The 25428-nt window shown below is 54.6% G+C and overlaps 1 protein-coding gene across 1 annotated transcript in view; it reads right to left on the bottom strand.

The window, feature by feature from the left end:
- Positions 1 to 6114: 6114 nt before the first annotated feature.
- ZNF398 (zinc finger protein 398) overlaps positions 6115 to 25428 on the bottom strand; it is a 22629-nt gene continuing 3315 nt past the window's right edge. The window contains exons 2-6 of the mRNA XM_004694352.2: positions 22283 to 22672; positions 16883 to 17009; positions 16240 to 16356; positions 12125 to 12238; positions 6115 to 10848 (exon numbers count right to left, since the gene is read on the bottom strand). Of these exons, the coding sequence (XP_004694409.1) occupies positions 9686 to 10848; positions 12125 to 12238; positions 16240 to 16356; positions 16883 to 17009; positions 22283 to 22672 (1911 nt within the window). The 3' untranslated portion in view covers positions 6115 to 9685. The remainder of the gene's footprint in view (positions 10849 to 12124; positions 12239 to 16239; positions 16357 to 16882; positions 17010 to 22282; positions 22673 to 25428) is intronic.

The following is a 25428-nucleotide window of genomic DNA, read 5'->3' as shown; positions in this document are numbered from 1 at the left end:
GGTGGCAGAGAGGGCCGCCCCAGGGGAGCAGCCTCCCCCCAGACCTTTGGCTGTGGCCAGCGTGGGGAGGGCCTGGGACAGGCCGGACACTGAAGGAGAAGCAGGGGGAGGGAGGAGCACGCTTTGCCCACGCAGGTATTTACTGAGCACCCAGGAGGAGCAGGAACTGTGGGCGCTGCTGCACCTACCTGAGTTTCAGGTCCACCTCACCAGCCACGGGCTGTGGGCGAGAGCCACTCGTTTCACTTCCCTGAGCCTCCTCTCTCTCCCTCCATAAATGAAAGTGATAACGCCTTCTCCACCGTACCCAGTTAAATGCAACAAGAACAGTGCTTGGCACAGAGCAGGCACTCAACCTCGGTAGTTACCCCAAAAGGGAAGACCTCAAACTTACCCTCTAAATAGTGTTTGTCCCGATGTCGTTGCTGCTCTGTGGAGGCTGATCTGGCGCACAGCCACCAGGTAGGGCACTGCCCTGCTGCTCTTCATAAGCTGAAGCTGGGCCCACCTGGTGGTCTAGGGCCAAGTCTCAGAGCAGTCACCACTGCCCACTGCAGCCTGAGTTCAATCCCCGGCCAGGGAGTGACCCACAGAGCACAGCAGACCCTTCTGTGTCCCCGCTGCTCCCCTCAGCAGTGGATTTCAGTAGATCCGCCCGTTCTGCTCCCCACTGTCTCTGGTGAGTCCTCTCACCCCCTGAACCTCCTGCACCTTTGGCCTGTACCCCAGTTCTTCCACACACACACAAAGCTAAAGGGCAGCTTTGGTCCCCATGAGACAGAGCTTGGACGGCCATTTCCAGAAGAGCTTCAGGAGCCTCCAGGCCAGTGAAGGTCGCGGCCCCAGAACCAGGCTTTCCAGCCCGCTGTTCCCTGCCGCAGCTGCCCTAGGCTGTACATATCATGTCCACTATTACTGGGGGCCAGGCAGGGAGAGTCTGAAGAGCCGCAGGCAGGTTCATGTCCACCAGCGAGACCCATTTGCAAGAGATGTTGACTTAGCCTCCCTCTGCCGAGAGGCGGGAAGGAGAGGTCCGGCTTCTCCCCGCGCGCCAGCTCTTATGGACGTTCCTCGCGCCCTGTGACACCCCCGAGGGATCCACGCAGCTTCTCCTCCGCACACGCATGCGTTGAGACAACCATCCACGGGGCGTGACAGCCCAGGGTTAGAAGTTCAGGTGCTGTCAGGAGCGAGGAGCCAAGCTACTCAACTTGGAAACTAAACTTGCTAAGCGCCAGGCCACACAAGCCAGCAGTGGACACGGCAGGTGGGTAGTGAATGGGGGATTAAGAGCACCAGGGAGCTGCTGGAGCAGCACAGGCTGGACTCTCCGTGGGCCCTCCAAGGACCCCAGGGGTGCTGGGGTGGAGAATGCCAGCCGGGAGAGGTCCAGGAACGGAGCGGTCCATCTAGTGACTTGTCCACGCTTCGGGACCTGTGAGGGGCAGGATGAGCGGCTGGGTGAGGTGCCTGAGAAGTGTCAGTATCCGTGTTAGGGGTGGCCTGACCCCTTTCTGTCTCCTCACTAGCAATTCTGTGGTCACTGCTCTGGGCGGGGTGTTCAAAGTGATAGATGCTGAACTAAAGCGTGGAGAAGAGGGAATCTGTAAATGCCGGATCATTTATTTAAGTGCCAAGATGGTTAATTTTATGCGTCAACCTGCCTGGGCCGAGGGGTGCCCGGACAGCTGGTCGGATGATGCCTGGGTGTGTTTGGGAGGGTCAGAAGTCAGTATTTCCGCCGGCAGATGTGAGCCTCCCCGGTGGTGCAAGGGGTTCAGTCGCAGCACTAAGAAGCTATCGCAGCCAGTGCAGCTTCATTCTGCCCCTGGCCAGGAGGCCCAGCAGACCCCTCCTGACCACCCGCTGCTCCCCTCAGCAGTGTGTTTCACTCGACCTGCCCGTTCTGCTCCCCACTGTGTCTCAGGTGAATCTGTTCACCCCCCCAACCCCCGCACCTCTGGCCTGCACCCCAGTTCTTGTATGCGTAGATAAATATATATTTTTTAAATCAGAAGGGCTTCCTGGAGGGAAGATACAGCATCAAAGCTCCGAGACTACCCAGACGAGGGAAAAGTGTTAATGTGGGATCAGATATTTTTCTTTGGTCAACTTGATCTTACTAATGAGTTCTTGACATTCCTGCCTCTTTCAGATCCACCTTTGCCAACATTTTTATCCGAATTTAAATGGACAGACACACACATGCTCCCTCTCTCCCTCTTCTTCCTAACTGCTATAAATTTCTGCTTTATATCTATTTAAAGTTGGAAAGATGGTCCCTTCTCTCTCTCGAGTTTATTCTTAGTTTACTTCAAACAGGCATCTCATCACTTTCTTTACAAGTTTCGACACAGTAGGTGAGTGAAGTTCTCTGGCTTCTCTTCTGTCTGTTCTTAATGACTCCACAGCCTTTTCTCAGTCTAAACATGTAATTGAGCAGGTGATGCATTGGGTGGGCGCCTTAGCTACTCTGCAGGTCTAATGCAGCTCACCAAGGGCTTCAGAACTGTGTAGAAGGCGGTTTATGTCGGTAATAATTACAGTATATTTTCTTGAATCTTCCCAATGGGCAACCTTTCAACTTTTTTTTTTTTTGAGATTTATTTATTCATACAGAACCGGGGTACAAGCCAGAGGTGCAGGGGCGGTGAGAGGCTTCACCAGAGACAGAGAGGGGAGCAGAATAGGCAGATGGACAAAGCACACTGCTGAGGGGAGCAGGCGGGTCAGAAGTGGTCTACGGCGCCCCGTGGGTCACCCCCGGGGTGGGGATCGAACTCGCACTGAAGCGGCTGCGGCCAGCTTGCAGTGCTGCATCCTGACCCGGGAGGGTCCCGCAAGCTTTCGACTTTAAAGCTTGAATTTGATCACTGAAAATGACCAAAGTTAATTCAAAAGAAAGTCTAGTGCTCACACAGAACAATGCTAAGTGTTCTAGATGCAAAAAATAAGGTGTTCAGACCCCTAAGGTGTCACTGTTAAACCCAAGCCCACAATGACGTCACTGAGGCTCCCAGTCGAGCTCTGGAGAGCTGTCTCTGCCAGGCCCGGCCTCAGCGCCAAAGCGGTCAGGGTCTGCAGCCAGGCACCAGTGCTAGCCTACTGTGCCACCCAGCATCCTGGCGGCGTGTACAGATCAGAGGCTGCGGTGGGCACAGTGGCAAGCCGCTGCCCCGGGGACACCCGACTTCACTACTGAGGCCAGTTAGAACGCCCGGCCAACCCCAGGCCCGTATTTCCTCCTGCGTCCTGCCTCTAGAATCAGATTATGACCTCCCACGTGGATCCCAGGGCCCTTCATTAATCTCCAGTCCACAGCTCTTTCCTCCAGTAAAGCAGGCTAACTGGTCATTTCCAGTGCAATAATTCACTTTCTCTTTCTATGATCTTCTAGACTTGCAGGCACATTAGAATCACTTAGGGGAACTTTAAAAAATAAAATGCCCAGGCGCCGTCTCAGAAGAATTAAATCATGCCAGGTGGGCCCAGCATACGTTTTTTTAAGCTCCCCCAGGATATTCTGATTTTCACTTACGAATAAACCAGTCTAACAAAGTCTCCTTGCTACTCCTGATATCTGTGCCCCAACCTTAATTTCGCCTGGGGAAATTAAGATCCTACATTATTACTTATGAATATGGTATATGATTTAATTATTCCTGTTCATTTTTACCAGCTAGTTACTTGTTACTTGTAGAACTTGTTTTTCTTAAGCAATTATAAAAAAAACAAAAACCGGCCCTCCCTGGTGGCGCAGCGGGTTAAAGCACAGCACTGAGAAGCTAAAGCCGCTTCCGCATGAGTTCGATTCCGCCTGCCCCGGAGGAGACCACATGGCGCTGCAGACCTCTCCTGACCCGCCCACTGCTCCCCTCAGCAGTGTATTTCAGTCACTCTGCCTGTTCTGCTCCCCACTCTGTCTCTGGTGAAGCCTCTCGCCACCCCTGCACCTCTGGCCTGTACCCCTCAGTTCTGTATGCATAAATAAATAAATCTTAAAAAAAAAAAAACCTATGAACTCAAAGGTCACAGATATATATATATATATATATACCCTTAATTTTCAATTCTGCTTGTTTAACCCCATCTTTCCAGGGTGGGGCCTGTCTGCCTTCATAAATTGGAAGAAATGAAATTCCACCCAGCCTTGGGTGAAATACCGGCAATACCCAGGAAACAGGTTGGCATGTCAACATGTAAGCCCCCTGCACCTCCGGTACCCACACTTTCTTCTCAGCCTTGAAATGTCTGGAAGTGGTTTTAGGACTTTTCTTCAGTTGAGCCTTACAACCTCCACTTAAACTTGGTGACAGGCAATATCCTCACACAGCAAATGAGAAAACCAAAACGGGATTAAATCTCTGGCCTCCTGAGTTTGTCCAGGCCTCTTTGTGACAATAATCTTTGTAAAAGCATCTAAAATGCTTTACACAAAATACATGGCCGGCGGCGGTGTGGCTCGGGGCTGAGTGCGGCGTGGGGGGCCCTGGCTTGTCCCCAGCATCTCCATCCATGTCTTCCTTGCATTCCTTCCAGCCCGCCAGCTTCGGCAGGCGTGATTTCACCATGCAACTTGAGCAAAAACACCAAATTTACATTACGTAACATTTATAGAGAAATATAAACGCAGAGTGGCTCCAGTGGCCTGGGACAACCATTGTTATTTTAAAGGTGTGCTTTTTTGCACTTAAAAAAAAAATGCAGTAGATTGTACGCCACATGTTTAAACAAAGGTTTAGTTTTCCTGGATTTTGTCGGTTTGTGTGGCCTGGGAGTGGTGAGAATGTGGTCAGCATGAGGCCTGTTCTCCCGCAGCCCTGCAGGCCTCTGGTAGGTGCCTGCTTCGCTGGGCTGGGGCAGTCATTCAGCATGGCAGCCCGGGGAGAAACCAGCCAAGGAAAACAGGACCTGGAAATAAGATCTTCAATTTTAGGATTTCAAGTTGAAACTTTCAGATCACCATCTTCTTCCATCTGCACATTAGAACTAGAAAAATAAGATTGATGCAACAGAAAGGGCTTGTTCCACACCACGTGGGTAGAGAACATTCACTGAGGACCAGAATCCAGTCTTTAACTCATCACCCAGGTGCTAGCCACACTGTGTGATTCTTCATTCAGGTTCCTAATAGCACATGACACCACGAAGGACATGAACTGAGGGGTGGCCTTCACCCTTGGGCGGCCTTTTTTTTTTTGAAGATTTATTTATGCGGCCCTCCCTGGTGGCGCAGCAGGTTAAAGCACAGCACTGAGCAGCTTACGCCACTTCCGCATGAGTTCAATCCCCACCCCAGAGGGGACCCACAGGGCGCTGCAGACCTCTCCTGACCTGCCCGCTGCTCCCCTCAGCAGTGGACTTTGTCAATCTGCCTGTTCTGCTCCCCACTCTTATCTCTGGTGAATCCTCTCACCACCCCCTGCACCTCTGGCCTGTACCCCAGCTCTGTGTGCACAAATAAATAAATCTTAAAAAAAATTACTTATGCACACAGAACTGGGGTACAGGCCAGAGGTGGCGGGGCAGTGAGAGGATTCACCAGAGACAGAGTGGGGAGCAGAACAGGCCGACTGACAAAGTACACTGCTGAGCGGCAGGGAGATGGAAGAGGTCTGCTGCACCCTGGGGTCAGCTTCCTGGCCAAGGGTCAACTCGTGCTGCAGCGGCTGCAGACAGCCACAGTGCTGTGCTTTCACTCACTGCGCCACCAGGGAGGGCCCTGGGAGGCTTGATCTTAAGTCAAGTTTTAAGATTTGAGGCCTCCCTGGTGGCCTGGCGGTTAAGCCTCAGCGCTATCCCCGCTCTGAGTTCAATCTCCAGCCAGGGAGGGACCCGCAGGGCGCAGCAGACCTCTCCTGTCTCCCCGCTGCTCCCCTCAGCAGTGGGTTTTAGAACCGGCGTTCTGCCCCCCACTCAGTCTCTGGTGAACCCTCTCACCCGCCCACCCTGCACCTCTGGCCTGCACCCCGGTTCTTCTATGCATAAATAAAAGGTTTTACAGTAAACACTGGCTTTGCTCACACACATACACACACACACACACACACACACACACACAAGAGCCACGTAGCCTTGTGAAGTTTTATCAAATTTTATTTGAAACGTGCCCTGGCTATTTTGAGAGCAAGCACAAGTGTTTGAGGCTTCTGAATGGACTGTATCTATCCGCATTCTTTAATATGTGGTTGGTCTTGGGGGTAAAATGTGCTGATGAGGCAATCTCACAGATCAAAGTCACAGTGGGAGTGTATGTGTATATATATTTATGCATTATGGCCAGTTTCTGGAGCAGGTATGGAAAGGAAGCGCCCTAGAAGTGACAAAGGACTCCTCTGTAAGAACAGAAACAGCATATTCTGCGTCCTTTACGCAAGAGACAGTAAGCTCTGGTGTCTGAGAGGACTGATGGAGAAGCCCTTTAAGGACCCACCGCGGCGAGACCCTCTCTGATCCTGTAAGACTGGGCCCGGCTGGGCTACCGCCAGCCCACCCCAAGTGAAGTCGCGGCCCACAGATCTGTGCAGGGACCGCAGCCGACCGGACCAAGGTGACCACTGACCGAGGGGAGCCTGTCCGAGGTGGGGCTGGAAATGTCTGTGGCCTGGAACAGAAAAAGGAGCTGGACCAGACCCCGTGCCTTAGAATCTGAACTGGGAAAACCTGGAGGGCCACAGCCAGCCACCTGCTGCTGTGACTCACAGCTGGCTGCATCAGGCTCCGCCCGCCAGCAGACCGCCAACTTCAGGCAACGCGGGCTTCTGCAGAGCAGGTGGTTTGTAGTGTCCACTTCCGGTCAGCCTGCCTGAGCACTGCCCGCCTGGCCCCGCGAGCTCCCCTGGCACTCTCTGCACTGGAATAAGCGCCCTCCTGCCCTCCCTGAGGCGGTCTCCTTCCTTCGCTGGTGATGGTTACATGTAGCAGGTGCTACATCCTCTGCGGGGTGAGGGGAGGGCTGGCTCCTGTTGCTCCTAACCCACGAGTGTCTGTGTGAGGGCCAGGGCACCCCCTCTCTCACCTGACCCAGTGGGAGTTACCTTTCGCCTCTCAAGGCTGCTCCCAGAAGCAGCCCAGCGGAGGCCCAGCGGGACTCGGAGGCCCCGGGCCAGCCGGAGCCCTGCAAAGGCAGCTCCACAGCAGCTGGCGAGGCGGGCCCTATCCGCTTTCCAGACAAGCCGTCCACTTCAGTCCCTCTGCGCCTGGCCAGGGGCTCACCTGATGGTGACCGTGAAGGACCTGGCAGCCGGAATGGAGCTGGTCGTCGGGTCGGACCTGCCCCACGCCAGGCGCCTGGCCCGGTGGCCCTCGCAGCCCAGACGGCGGCCGAGGGCTGCTCCTGCCCTGTCCAGCGGTGGCCAGCCCTCGGGTACCGCAGCAGCGGGCGGGTCAGGAGCCCTGGCGGGTCGTCTCCCCACACCTGAAAACCCTCTGCTGGACTTTACTTTCCCCACAAACCCACTTTACTTATCCACTCTTGAACCTCAAGCCGACTTTTTAGAGCTCTCTGTGGCAGGGCCGGCAGAGCAGGGGTGCACGATGACACCCCGTCCCTTTCGCAGGCGAGACCCTGTTCCTTCCCTTCCATGGTTTTCAGGGCTCTCGACTCACTGCTAACTGACCTGTGTTCTCCCCTGCACAAAGCCTGGGCCCCCGCCCGTGCGGCCTCCCCATCTTCAGGCCCCTCACTAATAAGCGCTGGCTCTGTACCTGCAGAACCTCCTATGGTGTCGCCCACACACACCTGGTGCAGGAGCCCTTCTCCGGCGCCCCGGCCAGGGCGCTCGTTACCTAAACACACGGCCGGGCACTTTGCCCTTCTTGTTAGGGATGGGGTGCCGACCGCGGGGGGGCTCACGCTCAGGCTCCTCGTGGGTCACTGGAGCAGTCGGAAACCCAGAGCTCCCAGGGCCCTAGCGATTCCCCGGCACGGGTCCACATTCCAGCCAGCGCGGTCCTGACGCTGGCGAGCCAGCGGTTTTGCTCATCACGTCTTGGTTGCTCTGGGCCCTTCGGTCTTCGCTCCGTGCCTTCAGCGTAGTCCAGACGGGGCCAGGCCCCACAGCCGCACCTTCAGTCCCCCGAGGCCCTGGCACTGACTGCTGCTGCAGCCGAGGACAGGCGCGACCGTTCTGAAGAGCGGCCTGTTCACACAGAGGCTCCGGAGCAACCTCGCTGGGCAACGCCGTCTCGCCTGGCTCCACCTGCGAGGCGGGTGAGGCCGGCCAGGTGCTAAGGGCAGCGGGAGCCCTTCCCCTGTCTCATCACCAGTGTCCTGTCTGAAGGCCCACAGCCTTGTGCCAGGCACCAGCAGCTGCTCTGCCCGAGAGCCGTATGTGCCACCTGGGCTCTGAGCGGCAGTAAAGTAACAAATCAAACTGATCTCAGTCAAGTTTCAGCAAGAGTGTTTCTACTTTGATTTTTCCATTTTATTTGGCTTTGCCTGGATAGAAGCCAGAGAAAGGATTTTGGCAAGAGAAGAAACGTACCACGGGATTTTTTTCAATGTCTAGAAGCTCACTTTTTTCCTTTCACCAGCCTCAGTTTGTACACGACATGTGAGGGACATAAAGAAAGGCGACTCGCCCCAGCCGCAGCCTCTCGCTGGGCCCCGCCTGACGCGGCCAGGTGGCTGAATGGCCAGAGTGAAAGGCCCAGCGGCCCCAGTCCTACAGGCGAAACGCAGCCGCGGCCGTCCCCGTCTGCTCGGCCTTGGCTCGCGGCCGCGGCCCCGCAGAACCGGGCGGGCGAACACGCAGCCCTCACACTGTCTCACTGTCGGGAAGAGGGGCTGGGTGTCCCCTCACCCCGGAAACCACTGCGCCCGGCACGAGCTGGGGTCTTTTCTGTGGACGGTGGTCAAGAACATCAGCCACCAGGAATGAGAAACCAGCTGGCTGGCTGGGCTAGGTTAGGAAGAACGTGACGCACAGGACTGAGACACGCTCAGGCTCAGATTTCAGGCCGTCTCCGCTGGGAGCGCGAGCTTTTCGAGCCAGGGCTGACACTGGAGCGCAGGTCTTAACCAGGACCTCAGGAAAGGTCTGCAGCAGTTTCAAAGCCAGTAAGGATCTGAATGTTTCCAATCAAGCTAAGCCAAGAACTGTTCCCTCTGAGGAGCTTTTAAAATCAGATTTCTCGCTCACCCAGCATACAACCAAGAACTGTAAGCACTGACCTGGGGCTTGGGCAGGCCGTCTGGAGTAGGGCTTCCGGGAGACAGCGCCCGGGGTGGCAGGCGGCTGGTTCAGGGAGGAGGGGACGCAGGGCTGAGGCCGGGCCCTGGCTCCGGAGGCAGCGTGGTAGCGGGAATGACGGAGCGCCCAGTCCCACCCCTACTGCCTGCAGAGGGGGTGTGGCGGGCCCCCCCATGCCCACACCCCGGAACCTGCCATCCTGCCTCACCCACTGCCCTGGACAGACTGCCAGAGGCCTCGCTTGCTTTCCAGCCTCTGCCACTTTCTAACTTCTGCTTAGGTGACATTTTGGAAAACAGGGGGGGACTGGCCTTCCTGGGCCTCAAAATACGGAGTCTTGTAATGTTAAATCGCAACACCGCACATCTCGGTCAGGTGCATGAGACCCCAAGTCAGCATCCTGCCGGGCAGGAATTGCGGCCGGAGTGGAGGGGCCCACAGGCTTTCCTCCTGCCACTGGGTGGCGGGGACCCCAACCACAGAAACCAGAGTTAGAGAACGCCCCCCCCACTTCCTTCCCCATACCACGGAGTGGCCGCCAGGCCTTCGGGGTTAACGCCCAGGCCAGGGGGCTCCAGCCCAGGGAGGAGGGGCCCCGGGGGGTCTGGCGGCAGTGCCGGGGGGTCAGGGTCCGCCGCAGCCCCGCAGCCGCCACTGTGACCCGAGCGCTGGTGGTCCTTGAGCGTCTGTTTGTAGCGGAAGCTCCTGCCGCAGAAGGCGCAGGGGTAGGGCCGCTCGCCCGTGTGGATGCGCTGGTGCTTCATGAGGTGGTGCTTGCGGATGAAGCTCTTGCCGCAGTGCGCGCACTGGAAGGGCCGCTCGCCCGTGTGCAGCCGCCGGTGGTTCAGCAGGTGCTCCTTGCGGATGAAGCTCTTGCTGCAGTCCGTGCAGGGGTAGGGGCGCTCGCCGGTGTGGGTCACCTGGTGGCGGATCAGGGCCGAGTGGCCGTTGAAGGCGACGCCACACTGAGGGCAGGAGAAGGGCCGCTCCTGCGCGTGGCCCCGCTGGTGCAGCAGCAGGCTGATCTTCAGGCTGAAGCCGCGGCCGCACTGCGCGCAGCGGAAGGGCCTCTCGCTGGCGTGCGCGCGCCGGTGGCTGGTGAGCCGGGCCTGGTCGGCGAAGCGCTTGGGGCAATCGGGGCAGGGGAAAGGGCGCTCGGTGCTGTTGTGCACCCGCAGGTGGCAGGTGAGTCTGGACGGGTGAGTGAAAGTCCTGGCGCAGTGCGGGCAGGTGGGGGGCGTCTCGCCGGCATGGGCGGGGCCCGCGCCGCCCAGCTCGGCGGGCGGGGAAAAGTGCTTGAGGCACGGGGCACAGGGCGCCGCAGGCTCGCCCGGGGGGCCGCACTGGTGGGCCAGCAACATGTCCTGGCTGAGGCTCTTGCCGCAGTGGTGGCCCGAGAACGCCTGCTCCCCGGGCGGCGGCGGGGGCGGGTAGCTGCCCAGCTGGGTGAAAGTCACTCGGCCCTCGGCGCCCCCACCCAGGTCGGGGGCTGCGTGACCAAACGGTGTCACCGCGGTGGCCTGCTGGCTTTTGAATGCCACTTCTGAAAAGGTATCCTTGGCAGCTGGAGCTGGCGGCGCAGAGAAGGTGACTGGAACCTCTGAGCACAAGGAGGCTGGGGCAAGGCCTTCGGCTTTGACGACAAGCTCTTCGTCTGCGGAGAGCAGCAGTCACCCTGTCAGCAGGCTCACCAGCCCGGCTTCCCTGCCCACCCCAACAGGGCTCCGGCTGAGGGCTGGGGGGCTGGGGGGGGCCTGCCAGGGGCAGACAGCAGCCGAGTTCCCTGGGGTATGCTGAGGGATGCTCTGATCCCTCTTCCGTGGGGTGTGGAAGAGGAACAATGCCCCCCAGCTTGCATGAAGCGCCTCCCCCGGCCCTGAGGGAGCTGCGGCCCCTGCGGCTGCGCGAGACCCTGGCTCACCTAGCGCGTCCCTCCCTACTGTGCCGGGCACACCCTTCACCAGTTCGTGGTCTTTCTCTCCCCGAAAGTAAAGGCATTTCTGCTCCTACCCCACTTGCTCTTGCCAGGGGTGCAGGCATCCCTTCTCGCCTTCCCAACTGCTTCACGCTACGGTCCCAGGCCCGCTCTGGCCCCACCTCCTCCTGTGGGCCTTACTGCTAGCTTGACTTTGAAATGCCGTCCATCCGTCCATCCTGCTCCGTGTGGTGCGTAGCGATTCTATTGATATGTGCATCCCAGATATAAATATCTGATGAGCACAAACTATCACCTTTTATTTTTATCTCCTAGAGCCTAAAAGAACACAGCACACAAGGTACTGAAACCAAACGTCAGGGCCTCCCTGGTGGCGCAGGGGTCACAGCGCAGCACCCTGAAGCTGTGCCAGCCTCTGCAGCCTGAGTGTGATCCCCGCCAGGGGGCAACCCCAGGGCGCAGCAGACCTCTCCTGTCTCCTGCTGCCCCCTCAGCAGTGGGTTTCAGTCAGTCTGCCTGTTCTGCTCCCCACTCTGTCTCTGCTGAATCCTCTCACCCATTGCACCTCAGTTCTTGTGTACATAAATACATCTTAAAAAAAAAAAAAACTTCATTAAGGAAGAAACTGGGTCCTTCCTGACCTGGAGATCCCCTTCTACCCAGATGGCAGCAAACCCATGTGATCTTTCTTCTCCCATGGCTGCCCTGAGGTCTGAGCAGCTTCATTCAGCCCCCTTCACTCTGCTAGCCCCCGCCCCGCCCCGCCCCCACACCATCCCCGCCCTCCATGTGGTCTACTGCACCACTCTGACAACTGTCATTTCTCTTCACATGAAAGAGTGTTTTCTCAAACTCATCTTACTGTTACTTGAGCACGTCTCTCCGCCCTCGCCACCGACACCCCTTCCTTGCCTCCACAGCCCGGCCCCATCCGCTGCCGCTGAGCCCGGCCCAGGCTGGACCTGGGCAGCCGTGTCTCCCGGGCCTTACTCACCAGCATAGGGACCTTTGTAGATGGTGCTCTCCTTGGGCTCCTGTGGGGGCCCCACCTGAGGCTCTTCCTCTTGTTTGATCCAAGACAGAATATCTGAAGTGGAGATGCCAGGCTCTGTTGGAGGGTGGGGAGGGAAGCGGGCAGAATGACCTTTGAGGACTTGCATCAGAAAGGGAAAATCATGATGGTTTTGTGAACATTCTTTTGCCAAAGAAAAAAAATTTGGCCCCAGTAGTTCTCTACTTATAACAGTAAAACAGAACGGGCCTTCTAAAACACATGCGCCTAGAGACCTAGTTCAAAATGAAACCACATTTGGGGCCTTCCTGGTGGGCCAGGGTGAAGACTCATGCTATCATGGCTAAGGCCTGAGCTCAGTCCCAGCAGGGGCTGACCCGCAAGGCTCGGCAGACCTCCCCGAGCTGTGCATTTCAGAAAACCCACCTGTCTGCTCCCCACTGTGTCTGTGGTGTGTCCTCTCACATCTCCCCACACCCCTCCTCTGGCCTAAACCCCAGTAGTTCTACTCAAAAATTAAATTAAAAAAATGAAAGAAAAGTTATATTTTTACATAAGATAATCAACTCGACTCATTATTTTTAGGAAACTATGTCAAATCACAAATTTATTTAGAAGGGGGGTGTCGGAAATTACCTAGACTCAATCGTACCTTTCATTTCATTAGCATTCTTACTTTCAAACTGTTTTCACCATTTTCTCCCAGTCTTTTTTTGAGATTTATTTATTTATGCACAGACTGCTAGAGTACAGGCTAGAGGTGCTATGGTGGTAATAGGAGTCACCAGAGACAAGAGTGGGGAGCAGAACAGGCAGACTGACGAAATGCACTGCTGAGGGGGGCAGTGGGTGAAACACGAGGGGTCTGCTGCGCCATGTGGGTCACTCACTGGCCGGGGATCAAACTCATGCTGAAGTGGCTTTGACTAGCTTTATAGTGCTGTGCTATTTAACCCACTGTGCCACCAGGGAGGGGCCCTCCCACAGCTTTTTTATGAATTCATGAACCTCCAGTTACGTAGAGGGTGTCCCCGGAAGTTACGGATAACCTGTCAACAAAGAAGTATTTACAGTGAAATGCCATACTATTCAGTTTGCTTTAAAATATTCTAGGAAAAAAGCAAAAAAAAGAAAAATTGACCATAGAAGTTTCTTTTAAATGTTCATTAAAACAACAAAATCTCCAGGGCCCTCCCTGGTGGTGCAAAAGGTTAAAGCACGGCACTATGAAGCTATCCACAGCCACTGCAGCACGAGTTCGATCCCTGCCCCGGAGGTGACCCACAGGGCGCAGCAGACCTCTCCTGACCCGCCTGCTGTGTGCTTTGTCCATCTGCCTGTTCTGCTCCCCACTCTGTCTCTGGTGAATCCTCTCACTGCCCCTGCACCTCTGGCCTGTACCCCAGTTCTGTGTGCATCAATAAATAAATCTTTAAAAAATTTTTCCAGAATTACAAAGTTAGGCCTGTATACAGAGCTGCCTTGCAGGAAACAGACCCCCAAGAAATCCTTCCATGATTTCCTTCCAAGAAATCATGTCACCTGGCTGACTACATGCTGCACGTGATTGTCTCCGAGGCCCAGGCGGTCGGGGCCAGTACTGCAAGTCCAGCAGGCTCTGCACAGGGCGCGCTTCGTTTGGTCAGCACAGAAACAGCTGCGCTCGCTGACAGCCAAGTCTATACAGCCTTTCCTGGCCTCAAAAGCTGGCAGGCTGACAAGGCCCAGAGAGTGAATTCAAGCTCTGTTGTATTAATAAAAACAAAAACAAAAACCCCTGTGGGCAGGTTATGGTTTCATTCCAAACAAGTGAGGAGAATCATCTGTTCTGCCCAATGCCTTTTAAGTCAGGCAGAGACCCCAGAGAGCTAACGACGTGCCCACAGCAGGAATAAGGTCCCCCCCAAGGCGCGCCGGCTGCCTTTCGGCTCCCCACTGCGAGCATATGGCTGGCGTGGCGCAAACACAGTCCAACCTTCCGGATGTGAGAGACACACGTGTATGAAGGGAAGACGCAGGGCAGAGGCTGGGTCTAAGCAACAGCCGCTTCCAATAGGCCTCTGGAGGATGAACTTGCTACTCACCAACATGTGAGTTCTCACGATGCTCGACTGCTTCTCCTCCTCAGTTTTCTGAATGATGTGTTATTGCTTCAGAAAACCCCTAGTGTGAGCCAGTGACTGACATTTTTTAAAATCATTCTGAGCTCACGTTATACACTGGATTATTTTTAATCCACGTTAGTCACAATTCTTAGCGCTCACCTGCCCCTTCTTGGCCAGCGGGCGCCCCTTCTGATCAGATTGCGCTCTGCCCGTCCAATATCTAGTTCCCATCACTCAAGCGTGACCAAGGGTCCCGCACAGCCCCTGCTCCAGGCATGCAACCAGTGACCTCTGAGAAACAGGGCTCGGGGCCCACAATCTAGCTGGCAAGGATGGGGGTTACGAATAGGCTGTCAGTGATTTAGGGCTGCCAAGGACTGGGCCATAAAATACAAACCTTTTGGAAAAGAGGAAGGCGCCATGAGTTCACACTAAGAGCACATGGCTTTAATTATCCTGTGATTTCATTCTTATATCTTTTCTCTTACTCTGAAAATCTTGGTTCCTAGGATGTTAACACAAATGCCCTTTGTCAATATGCTTGAAAAGCATCACTAAAATGCAAAGTGATTGTGTCAGCCCTAGGAGCAGCCCCTCCGGAGACAGTGAGAGCAGGGCCGCGAGCTCTCCGGCCGTGACTGTGCGTGCGCCCCTTCCTCCTCTTCCCGAGAAGGGTGCCCGCTTCAAACGTACAGAAAGATGTACACGGGAAGCTGCGTGACAAGGGGGCGGCGAGAGGACGCGCTCTCCAGTACACGGCGCTGAGAACAGGCTGCGCGCGTCATGCAAGACTGAAACCAGGCCACTAACACCGCACACAAAAGTTAATTCAAAATGTATTCAAGATGAATGTAAGACCGAAACCACAAAATACCTTGCAGAAAACACAGGAAGAAAGCTCAGTGAAATCAGTCCTTGCCTTTCTCGTCATTGCCTTACTTCAAAGGCCGGGGAGCCAAAGCAAAACAAAACAGCAAGTTGAAGGCGTGTGGAAGGAAAGCATCACCGGAAGAAAGGCCACCTGCAGCGGGGGGCACTGGCCGGCCACCGAGCCACAGGGGCTGGGACGCACAACACGGGACAGCCCTGCGACTCGACGACACCAACAAGGGGCGGGGGTCTGAGTGACGCTTTCAATGCACAGAACTGGATATAAGCCAGAGGGGTGGCGAGGGGGTGGGTGGAGTGGGGAGCAAACAGGCAGATCCACCGGGGGGCAGCGGGGAGACAGGAGCCGTCTGCTGCGCCCCGGGGGTCACTCCCAGCCCGGGGATCCAACTCAGGCGTCAGTGACAGCCTGGGGCTTAGCCCCTAGGCCGCGGGAGGCCCTGGACATTTTTTAAAACACACACACAGAAGGCCCCGGGCACATGAAGGTGCGAAGGCCAACACGAGACGTGGCCTCCTGCCTGCTGAAAGTCTTCTCAAAGAGAAACACTGAGTGGTGGGGCGGGTGCAGGCAGGGAAGCCTGAGCACTGGCCACGGGGACAGACTGGCGCAGCCTCTAAGAAGCGGCGTGGGCAGTCCGCAGAATACTTAGGCTGGACTGGCCAGGTGACCAGTTCTCAGTATTTACCCAAAGAACATGAACATGCTCGTTTGAAAAGATGTATGTGGCCCCCATGTCTACTGCAGCTGCACCGTCAGGACTGGAAACAGTGTAAGTGTCTGTCCATGATGAAAGGACAATGAAGATCTATATACACACACACCCATAAAAAAAGAGAGACCTTGCCATGTGCAGTATGGGTGAACTTTGAGCTATTATGCTAGAAGTAAAATGAGGTTTCACTCTCAGCACAAGCACCAGGATGGCGTCAGCTGACCCCCACCAGGGAGTGACCCACATGGCACAGCAGACCCCTCCTGTCTCCCCGTTGCTCCCGAGCAGTGGATTTTATTAGATCCACCTGTTCTGCTCCCCACTCTGTCTCTGGCAAATCTTCTCACCCCTGTACCTCTTTTTTTTTTTTTTTCCTCCTCCCACTCACCTTCACTGGAGTCTGCGGGAATCTCACTCTCCTCTGCCACTGCCGCCTGGTCCTCGGCATTATGTTCTCCTTCTGGCTGCATCTGGGATAAGACATCAGGCTGATTCATGGCATAATCTAGGAGAAAAGGGGTAAGACAAAGATAAATGAGAGTAATAGCTAATGGCCCTCAAGGCAGAGCTGAGGGCATGAAGGTCCAAGTTCTGGAGAGCGGCCCCACTCAGGGTCCTCCCACCCGGTCGCCTCCCTACTAGGAGGGTGTGCAGGGGAGGCCCTGGCTACTCTGGCGCTGCTCCCCCCGGGGCAGTGGACAGACAGCATGGCCCTGGCTACTCTGGCGCTGCTCCCCCCGGGGCAGTGGACAGACAGCACACCCAGGGAAGGCACCAAGGCCCTCTCCACCTGAAGATGCACAGAAAACACTGCAGTGGGCACTCACAAACAACTTCATTCTCTGTGCCATGACTTGGCAGAGGAGAGAATATGACTTTCTATTTTTCTAGGGTGAATCATAAATCTTTGGCTGGAATAAAAATCTGACGTGTGAATGGACCAAGTGAAAACGAGGACACCCAGGAAAAGGGGCTCTGAGCGCTCCCGGAGCTGCGGGCGTCCCCTCCTCCAGGCACCAGCTCAGCCTCACCCGCAGAGATGAGGGACTCGTAGTCGCCCTTCATGATGTTCTTGTAAAGCTCCTTTTGCCATTCTTCTAATTTTTCCCACTCTGGAGTGGAAAAGTAGATGGAAATATCGTCAAATGTCACAGGCACCTGAAATGACAATCACACGGCGATCTCTCAGCCAGGGCTCATGAGACTAAGAGAACCAACTATGAAACAGTGAAAGGTACAGGAGAAACTGCAGACAGATCTGCTCTCCAGGGGCGGGGAAAGGCGCTAAGCTGCAGGGCTGAGTCTGGGCCCGGGAGGACATTACTCACACGCAGCCAGGAGACACAGGGACATAACAATGAATTCTCAACATGGGGTTTCTGCCTACAAAGGAGTGTCTGACTGCTCAAATGAATGACCCAGGCAGAAAATGTTGGAGGAATCTAGAACTTGGGCTGTCTGGGAAGGACAGGTAGTTATGAGGCCCAAGGGAACAGGGAAACCTTGAATGGGGTAGAGCCTCAGAGAACAGTTACCAGCCCTGCGCACATGGAGCTGAGCTCTCATGCCAGAGTGGTCCTGGACAGAGAAGAGTTCCCCCACTGGCCACACTCAGGCTTGCTTATCCCTAGGCCAAGGCTGGAAGGTTCTTCAGTGAATGCCAGAGTCGCCGGGGCCTCCGGGCACCCAGCAGACACCACTGCCGAGTGTGGAAGGTCTTCGTGCTGGTGTGGCTGTTCCTTCTCAAATGGTCATTTCTTGCTTCTCCACCTGGCACTTCTACAGTTTTATTCTCAAATATGAGCTAACTGCTGAGTCTCATCGACCACTTGTGAGAGCCTGCCGTGGGACCCGGGCAGACTAAAATGAAGGGGAGATATCATCATGGGGAAAAATACTTAGGCAACAGCATGTTTTGTTTTGTTTTTTAATATCTCTCTAGTATTCCCATAAATATCATACTCATAAAATAAAAACAGGGTGCTATGAAAAAGTTACACAGGGCCCTCCCTGGTGGCACAACAGGATGAGGCACAGCACCACGAAGCTCTCAGCAGGCACTTCTGCACCAGTTCGATCCCTGGCCAGGGAGTGACCACAGGGCGCAGCAGACCTCTCCTGACCCGCCCACTGCTCCCCTCAGCAGTGGACTTCGTTGCTCTGCCTATTCTGCTCCCCCCGTCCCTGGGGAGTCCTCTCACCCCCTGCACCTCTGGCCTGTGTCCCAGTTCTTGTGTGCATAAATAAATAAATCTTTAAAAAAACGTTATACAAAAATCCTGCTAGCTAGTACACATACACTGATACTCTCAAAAGTAAAAACACACTGAAGACACACACACTCGTCTTTTAGACTCCCAGGCCTGCATGACACCAGAAGGCAGCTGGGTGTCTTTTCCATTGGGGGGTTATTTTCTAACTGTATCATTCGTGTCCTCTTTTCCTCCTTAACTAGAAATGTCGTCCCTCAGGGCTGGGACCAGATCACTCATCTTTGCATCCTGCTCAGCACCTGCCACCAGGCGAGGGCAAGTGCGGGCGCTCAGCAGCTGGGCTTATCTCGTCCACCGGCACCCACAGAGGCCCGTGGCAGCTCGCAGCACACACGTGACAAAATGCCTGGAAAGGAAGGGTCAGGACGGCTTCCGGCTCAGGGCTGAACTGCACACAGGTGCTTCCCGTCCTGCGGGGGCGGGGCTGCGGGGAGCAGGGAGCAGGTCTGCGCCAGCCAGCGGGGAAGGAGAAGCCACGGTTTTGCTGAGCTGCTCAGGGGCTACTGGGAGAGAAGTGGGGGGAACGGGTGCTGGCATCTCAGGTGCGCGAGAACTTCCCGCCTGTGCAGCGGAATGCAAAGAATTCAAAGCTAAAGCTGGCAGATACTTGAGTGGGAGTAAAAGTGGTTATAAACAGCAGTTTCTAGGTCTATCTTTAGAATAGCGGGGGCCCCTTGTCTTCTCCATGCGCTCAGAGGAGCCGCATTTACCCCAAGGCTGACACCACAGGCCTCGTTCCTGCTAGAGACACTGCTCCCCTGCCTGGCACCACAGGGGAGGTCCACCTTCCTCTTCCCGGGGTCCCTGCTCTGCTTGCCCCACACCTTAGTCAGGCCCAGCACCTCGAGCACCTGTGGAGACAGCGACTCCTGCCCAGGGAGGATCCTTGGGTTAACCAGACTTCACATGGGCAGCGAAAACATGCCAGGCTCCTATCAGCGGCTCTTAATCAACTGACTCCTTCTCAACTGTACATCTAATGAGCGGCTAAGGAATCTGCTATATGCGTAGAAAACTGAAAATAAAAAAACTACCAGCACCAGGATGAAGGATTCCAGAGGGGGGGGAATCAAACTAGAAAGCAACAAATGTCTCGTACCTATTCTCAGAGGACTCAATGGGTTATTACGCCCATTAATATATAGTCTGAGAGTACAGAACTGTTAAAAGCTAGAACGTCTGGAAGGAAAAGGTGACGGGGCTCTCGTTTAAGGTGAAAAATATGCAAGAACAGTTGGGCAGACAAAGGCACAGATCCAGCGCAAAAGTTACAGAAATAGAGGAGAAAAATGTATAGAAATAGAATCCCAGGGGACTACTTCCCACAGCTGAAAGGACACCAGCTTTCTGATTCAAAGGGCAAAGCACGGGCGCAATACACACTCACAAAGACCTACACTCAGACGCAGTCAACAGGTTTAGAAAAACAAGTATAAAAGCTTCCAGGGAGAAAACGATTTCTTACCAATGCTAATTGACCTCGTATTAAGTTTTCGTCCATGTCACTGGCTCTTAAGAGCAAAGGACCGCCTTTAAGATTGTGAGGGAATGGGTTACTACTCAGCCTGGCCCAGACAGGGGGCTGACACCCACCCACGGAGGGACCCAGGAATGTTCTCACCTACTCTGGGGAGTAGGAACTGTAGCAGGGGTCACAGAGGCGGAAAGCTGCCTGTGGGGCCTGCCAGGAGGGAGAGCTGTGGGAGCTGGTGTCCAGTGGCACAGGGCTTCAGCCAGGGGAGAACATCTGGGAGATGGCGTGGTGAGGGCTGCGCAACACTCAGGGGCTCAGTGCCATGGGCATTTAAAGCAGGTAAGATGGCAAATTTCATGTCACATCTATTTTACGAAAACTCAAAAAATTAAAGTTAAGAAAAAATTCTGAGAGAAAATTATTTTGAACATGTTATTCAAAAATGTAAGAGCAGGTGCCTCCCTGAAGGTGCAGGGGTTAAAGTCTCTGCAATATCAATGCTTTCGCCAGCTGATCCCCCCAGGGAGTGACCCCCAGGACACAGCAGACCTCCCTGGTCTCCCCCTGCTCCTCTCAGCAGGGGATTTCAGTAGATCCACCTGTTCTGCTCCCCACTCAGTTCCTGGTGAATCCTCTCACACACACACCCCAACCTCTGGTCTGCACCCCAGTTCTTATGTATAAACAAATAAAATAAATCTTAAAAAAAAAGCATTTTTTTAAAAAGACTTATTTATGCATACAAAAACTGGGGGACAGGCCAGAGGTGTGGTGGATGAGAGGATTCACCCGAGACAGAGTGGGGAGCAGACTGACTGAAGTACACTGCTGAGGGGAGCAGTGGGCAGGTCAGGAGAGGTCTGCCATGCCATGTGGGTGGCCAGACACTGACCTGGTGCTGCAGTGGCTACAGACAACTTCACAGTGCTGCGCTTTAACCTGCTTAAACCTGCTGAGCCATTAGGGAGGGCCCACAATGACCATTTTCAATAGAACAAAGAAACAAAAGTTTTTTTCCTATTTTTCAATCTAGTAAATCTTTAATGTATCTTAATGGCATGAAGAATCTTTATATATTTTATATATAATGTTGAGATTAAGATGGACAGTTTGAATTTTTTTTTTTTTGTAGGTCAGAGGTGGGGGGGTGGTGAGAGAATTCACCAGAGACAGTGGGGGGGGGCAGAACAGGCCGACTGATTGACATCAACTGCTGCGGGGAGCGGCGGGCGGACAGGAGAGGTCTGTTGGGACATGCTAGTCAGCCGCGGGGTGACAGGGCTGAGACCTAACCCCCAGGCCGCGGGGGGGGCCCCAGCACTACTTCATGCACTTGCCCCCACCACCGGTCTTTGTGTCTCCTTGTTCCTTTTCCCCTCCTGCCCCTCTGTTTTGATTTTTAAAGCACTGAGTGACTCCTATGCATGCCAGGGCTGAAAAGCTCCCATTTATTTCAAAGAGCAGCTAACCAGCCTTTTCCTTTCCTCACTGTTCCAAGTTTGTGCCTCTGGGACCTGGCACTGGGGGCCTTCTGCCTGAAAAGCCCTTCCTCAGATCTCCTTACAGCTGGGTCCCTCCTGTCCTTCAGTCTCAGCTTAAATATAAGCTCCTTTAAGGAACCTTCTCTGACATCTAAATCTAAAACCACCAAGTGGCACATTTATTTCTAAAACACTATGTATTTTTGTTTACGTTGCCTTCCTTTCCCATTAAAGCTTAAGCTCCAGAGGGCCTTATGTGGTTTACTCACTGCTATGCCTTCAGCAAAAGTCTTCGGGAAACATTTGCTGTAAGAAGGATGTGTAAACAGGTACACTTGGAAGCTGGCTGTCCCTGGCTGATCTTCCACAAACGTGGCCATGTTTAGCCCCTCCCACCACACAGGCTCCTCCCTCCAGAAAGCTGGGTGCCAGCTAGAAGACAGGGCTCTGGTCCCAGGCCTACAGAGAGCCCCAAACCCCACCCCTCCACTCTCCAGAATGGCCAACAAACTCACATCGACTAACTTTGAAAAGCTTTCTAGTCTGAACTCTGATACTTGGAATGAGCACGCGTAGAACACAGCCAAGGCTCCAGAGCAGAGAAGCCCAAGTTCAGGAATCCTCCTGGCTATCAGCTGACTTCAGCTCTCTTACTGGTCTAAGTGAAGGAGGCTGAGCAGAGAAAATTTAGGATGGAGCCACCAACTGGCCAGAAACTGGAGATGGGGCAGAAACTTTAACATAGTCTAGAGCAGCTAGAGAAATGAAAATCCTCAGGCCCCAGCCAGGGCAGAGAACAGGAGGCCACAGGTGGGTGTAGGGGTGGACACAAAGCCTCCCAGTCCCACCTGGAGGTGATTAACTTAACAATAGGTAACGATCCCACAAAGGAAGGAACCCCTCCAAGGAGAAGACCCCCAAATCAGCAAGCTCTGCACAGCTCCCTGCAGCCTTTTAACTAATCTGCCCTCCAGGGGCGGCTCTTTCTGCCCTGCGTCTGGACAAGCTCCTTTCTTTTCCCTTTTTTAAAAACACAGTAAGCCTGCTTTTTGGGACATAACTTGGTGGTTCTCTGCGCGCTAAAAAGGGAGCTCCTGTGAAACTTCATAGGTCACCCACGGACCCGGCTCTCTGGACCCAACACCTCTTCAGACCAACACCGTTAGGTCTGGGGGTCCCACTTTCATCTGGTGAGGTCATTACCTTTGGGATATCTCCTTTTATCCCGGGGGGCAGCCGCAGCACCCAGAAGTTCCTGTTCCTCAGCAGGTTCTCCATGTTCTCCAGCCGGCGCTGTAGCAGCCCGTACTCCTGCAGCAGCGTCCCCAGCACGGCCCACTTGCCCTCCAGCTGGTTCCCGAGATCAGCCACTGTCTTTTCGCAGCTGGCCAGCTTCTTCTCGGCTGTGCCCGTCCGTCCTTCTAGGTGTAGCAGCCGCCGGCTGTGGACCTCCACCTTCCTCTCTATAGCCTGCACGGCGGCCACCACGGTCCACAAGGAGATGGCCGCGGTCTGCAAATGCGCCTCATTTGTTGCTGGGGGCGTCGGAAGGGGCTGCAGGGATGTAAGGCACTCGGAGTCCCACTCAGAAGTCTGTATGCAGTGAGGAAAAGGAACAAAGTGTTAGGGGCAAGGCTGTCCTGTAACAGAAGCACTGAGATCAGAAGGAGCCTTAATCCAGATTAAAACAGGTAAGAAACAAGGGCTGAGTCTCAGCACTGTGACGCTGTCCACAGCCACTGCAGTGCGAGTTTGACCCCCGGCCAGAGAGTGACCCACAGGGCGCAGCAGACCTCTCCTGTCTCCCCGCTGCTCCCCTCCGCTGTGGATTTCAGTCAGTCTGCCTCTTCTGCTCCCCACTCTGTCTCTGGTGAGTCCTCTCACTCCCTGCCCCACCACAGCCTCTAGCCCAGTTCCTATTTGCGTAATAAATAAATCTTAATAAAAACAAGCAGATAAGGACCACCTATATGGTCACCTGAGGTTAATCTAAATGCAGTTTCAGTATCACCGCATAAGCCTCATCTTTGGGTTGCTCATGGTCATCAAACGCCAAGAGAACTGTTTTGGTGGTTAAAGACAGTGAAAGAACAGATGAAGAGGCAGCCCCCGCACCCGGGCACTAAGGCTCTAGGACACCCTCCCGGGGCCCAGGGGTGCCACCTCCTCGACAGAGAAGACCCAAGCGCACCAGCAGCCTCCTGGGGCGCGGTGGTGCTCACGCCCTCTGACAGGCCCCAGGCGCTGGCTCGCCAGCCCCTCTGCTTAAACCACAGCTGCGCCGTGCAGTAATGGGGAGCCGGCAGAGTGCTGAATTTGGAGGCAACACGGGGGGCTATTTTTAAGTATGTGAGGGGTATGGAACTGAAGGAGAACAGACACGTTTAAGCTTAGGCCTGTGTAACTCCAGAGGGAACAACGGAAACCAGAACGGGATTTTCCGGCAGGCAAACTTTGACCTACTATACCTTTTGAACTGGATCTTTCCAAGAAAATAAAAGGTTGCCTCATCAACAACGGATTCTGAGACAAGAGTGGTATAAATGGAAGACACCCACACACCAAGGACAGGTTGTAGAGGGGCCTCTGCCCAGCCTGCTAAGAAGCTGAAGATGCCTGGGATCTCCCCTGGCTTCAGCCCAACCCCTCACCTGCTCTGCAGCCCCGCCCCCACCCTAGGCGGTTAGTCCAGGCTCCCGGCTCTGCTGTCTTCTTTGGCTGATCATTTCAGCCCCTCCTTAACTCACCTGTCTGTCTCACCTGTTCACCTAAACCCAGCTTCGAACCAGGTGTCTATTCCTATAAGCAGCCCGGAAGCTCTGCTAAAGAAGTCACACGACCCCAATGGTCTCAAAGCTCAGCGGTCTGAGACCCCAAGCCTGCACCCCCTCCACACACGGACCTCCAAACCTCCACAACAGCGCTTCTTCGCCCAAGTGCACGGCTTAAACGCAGACTGTGACTCAGCGGCTGGAGGAAAACTGAGATCCTGCATTTATTAACAGGCTCCAGGAGATGCCAACTGCTGGTTCCTGGGAGCCACTGAGGGGTAACACTGCCCAGGGCCAGCCCTGGACCTCAGAGACAGCCTTCCACTTTGAAAGCCATTAGAGTCACTACGCGGACTGCTTCCCACCTTGCTGCTTTTCCTTCACACGCCTTCCTACTTCAAAGGCGCCAGGAAGCCAGCGCACTTTCTTCACAGCCTCCCACAGGAAGTCACCCTATGAAAACCTCTCTGCACCGATGTTCCCAATACAAACTCCTTCTACCTTTTTTAGGTACAAATCTCTCCTGTTCCTTCTCCGTAACACAGGCCTATATCGTTCACTCTGGCAGCCACCTGCAACCGGTGGCCACCGAGCGCATGAAAGGTGGGCAATCCCAGGGAGCCGTGCTGCCCATGAAGTGAAACTGAGCACGAAGACTTCGCAGCGGGTAAACATGTGGCCCATTAGGAAGCTCCCAACACTGATTACACCCTGAAACATTAAATAACACTAAAATTAAATAACACTAAAATTAATTTTTCCTTTTGTTTTTCACTTTTTAAACATAACTAAGAGACACTTCAAGCTCGATAAAAGGCTTCCGCCATATTTCTATTGGACAGGTCTGCAGAGACACATAGTCACCTCTAACAGGGCAAAAGTAAAACTGAAAATCAAAATCCGTCCCAGGGTAGAAGTGCCACTGCCCTCTTCTCTGCTTGCCTGGTGCTACTGCTACTGCGCCCTTTTTCCTCTTCCTCTTCCTACTTGCCAGAAAGCATGCGTGGCTCCGGACAGCCCAAAATAGCATTCCTTGGGGTGACCCAAGACTTCGTAGTTGGCTCCCAGGCATACTTTCCAGCCCTGTTGTACCTGCCTGGCCCTTGCCATTCTACACAGGTCTGTGTGCCAGGTCCTTCCCGCTCACCTCCTGTGCCCCAGCGAAACCCCTGTAGACACCACTGAGTGCATCCGATGGAAGCTTGGAGTAGAAAACGTAGATGAGCATTCGAAAGCCAGGAACAGGAGGTGGGTTAAGAGGATGAAGGACTAGTTCAAGCAATCCTGGCATTTCCTAGTCCAGGAACTGGAGCTGGGGGAGGGTTGGGATGACCGGCCAGTCCTTACAGAAGACCGACCCTTCCTCAAAGTGCGAAATTCCGACCACACAGAAATGTCAGTCGCGGCGCTCTATAAAATGCAGTTCTGTGGCCCTCCCTGGTGGTGCCACTGGGTGGGGCGCAGCACTGCAAGCCGGCTGCAGTCACTTCAGCTTCGGTCCCCACCCCGGAGGTGACCCACGAGGCGCAGAAGCCCCCTCCTGTCTCCCCGCCGCTCCCCACCGCAGTGTGCTTCCTC

This window comes from Condylura cristata, unplaced genomic scaffold (genome assembly GCF_000260355.1).
Source record: "Condylura cristata isolate star-nosed mole 26May11 unplaced genomic scaffold, ConCri1.0 scaffold00042, whole genome shotgun sequence".
NCBI classification, from domain to species: Eukaryota; Metazoa; Chordata; class Mammalia; order Eulipotyphla; family Talpidae; genus Condylura; species Condylura cristata.
The sequence above is the reverse complement of the archived record's forward strand: the minus strand, read 5'-3'. Positions and strand labels throughout refer to the sequence as shown.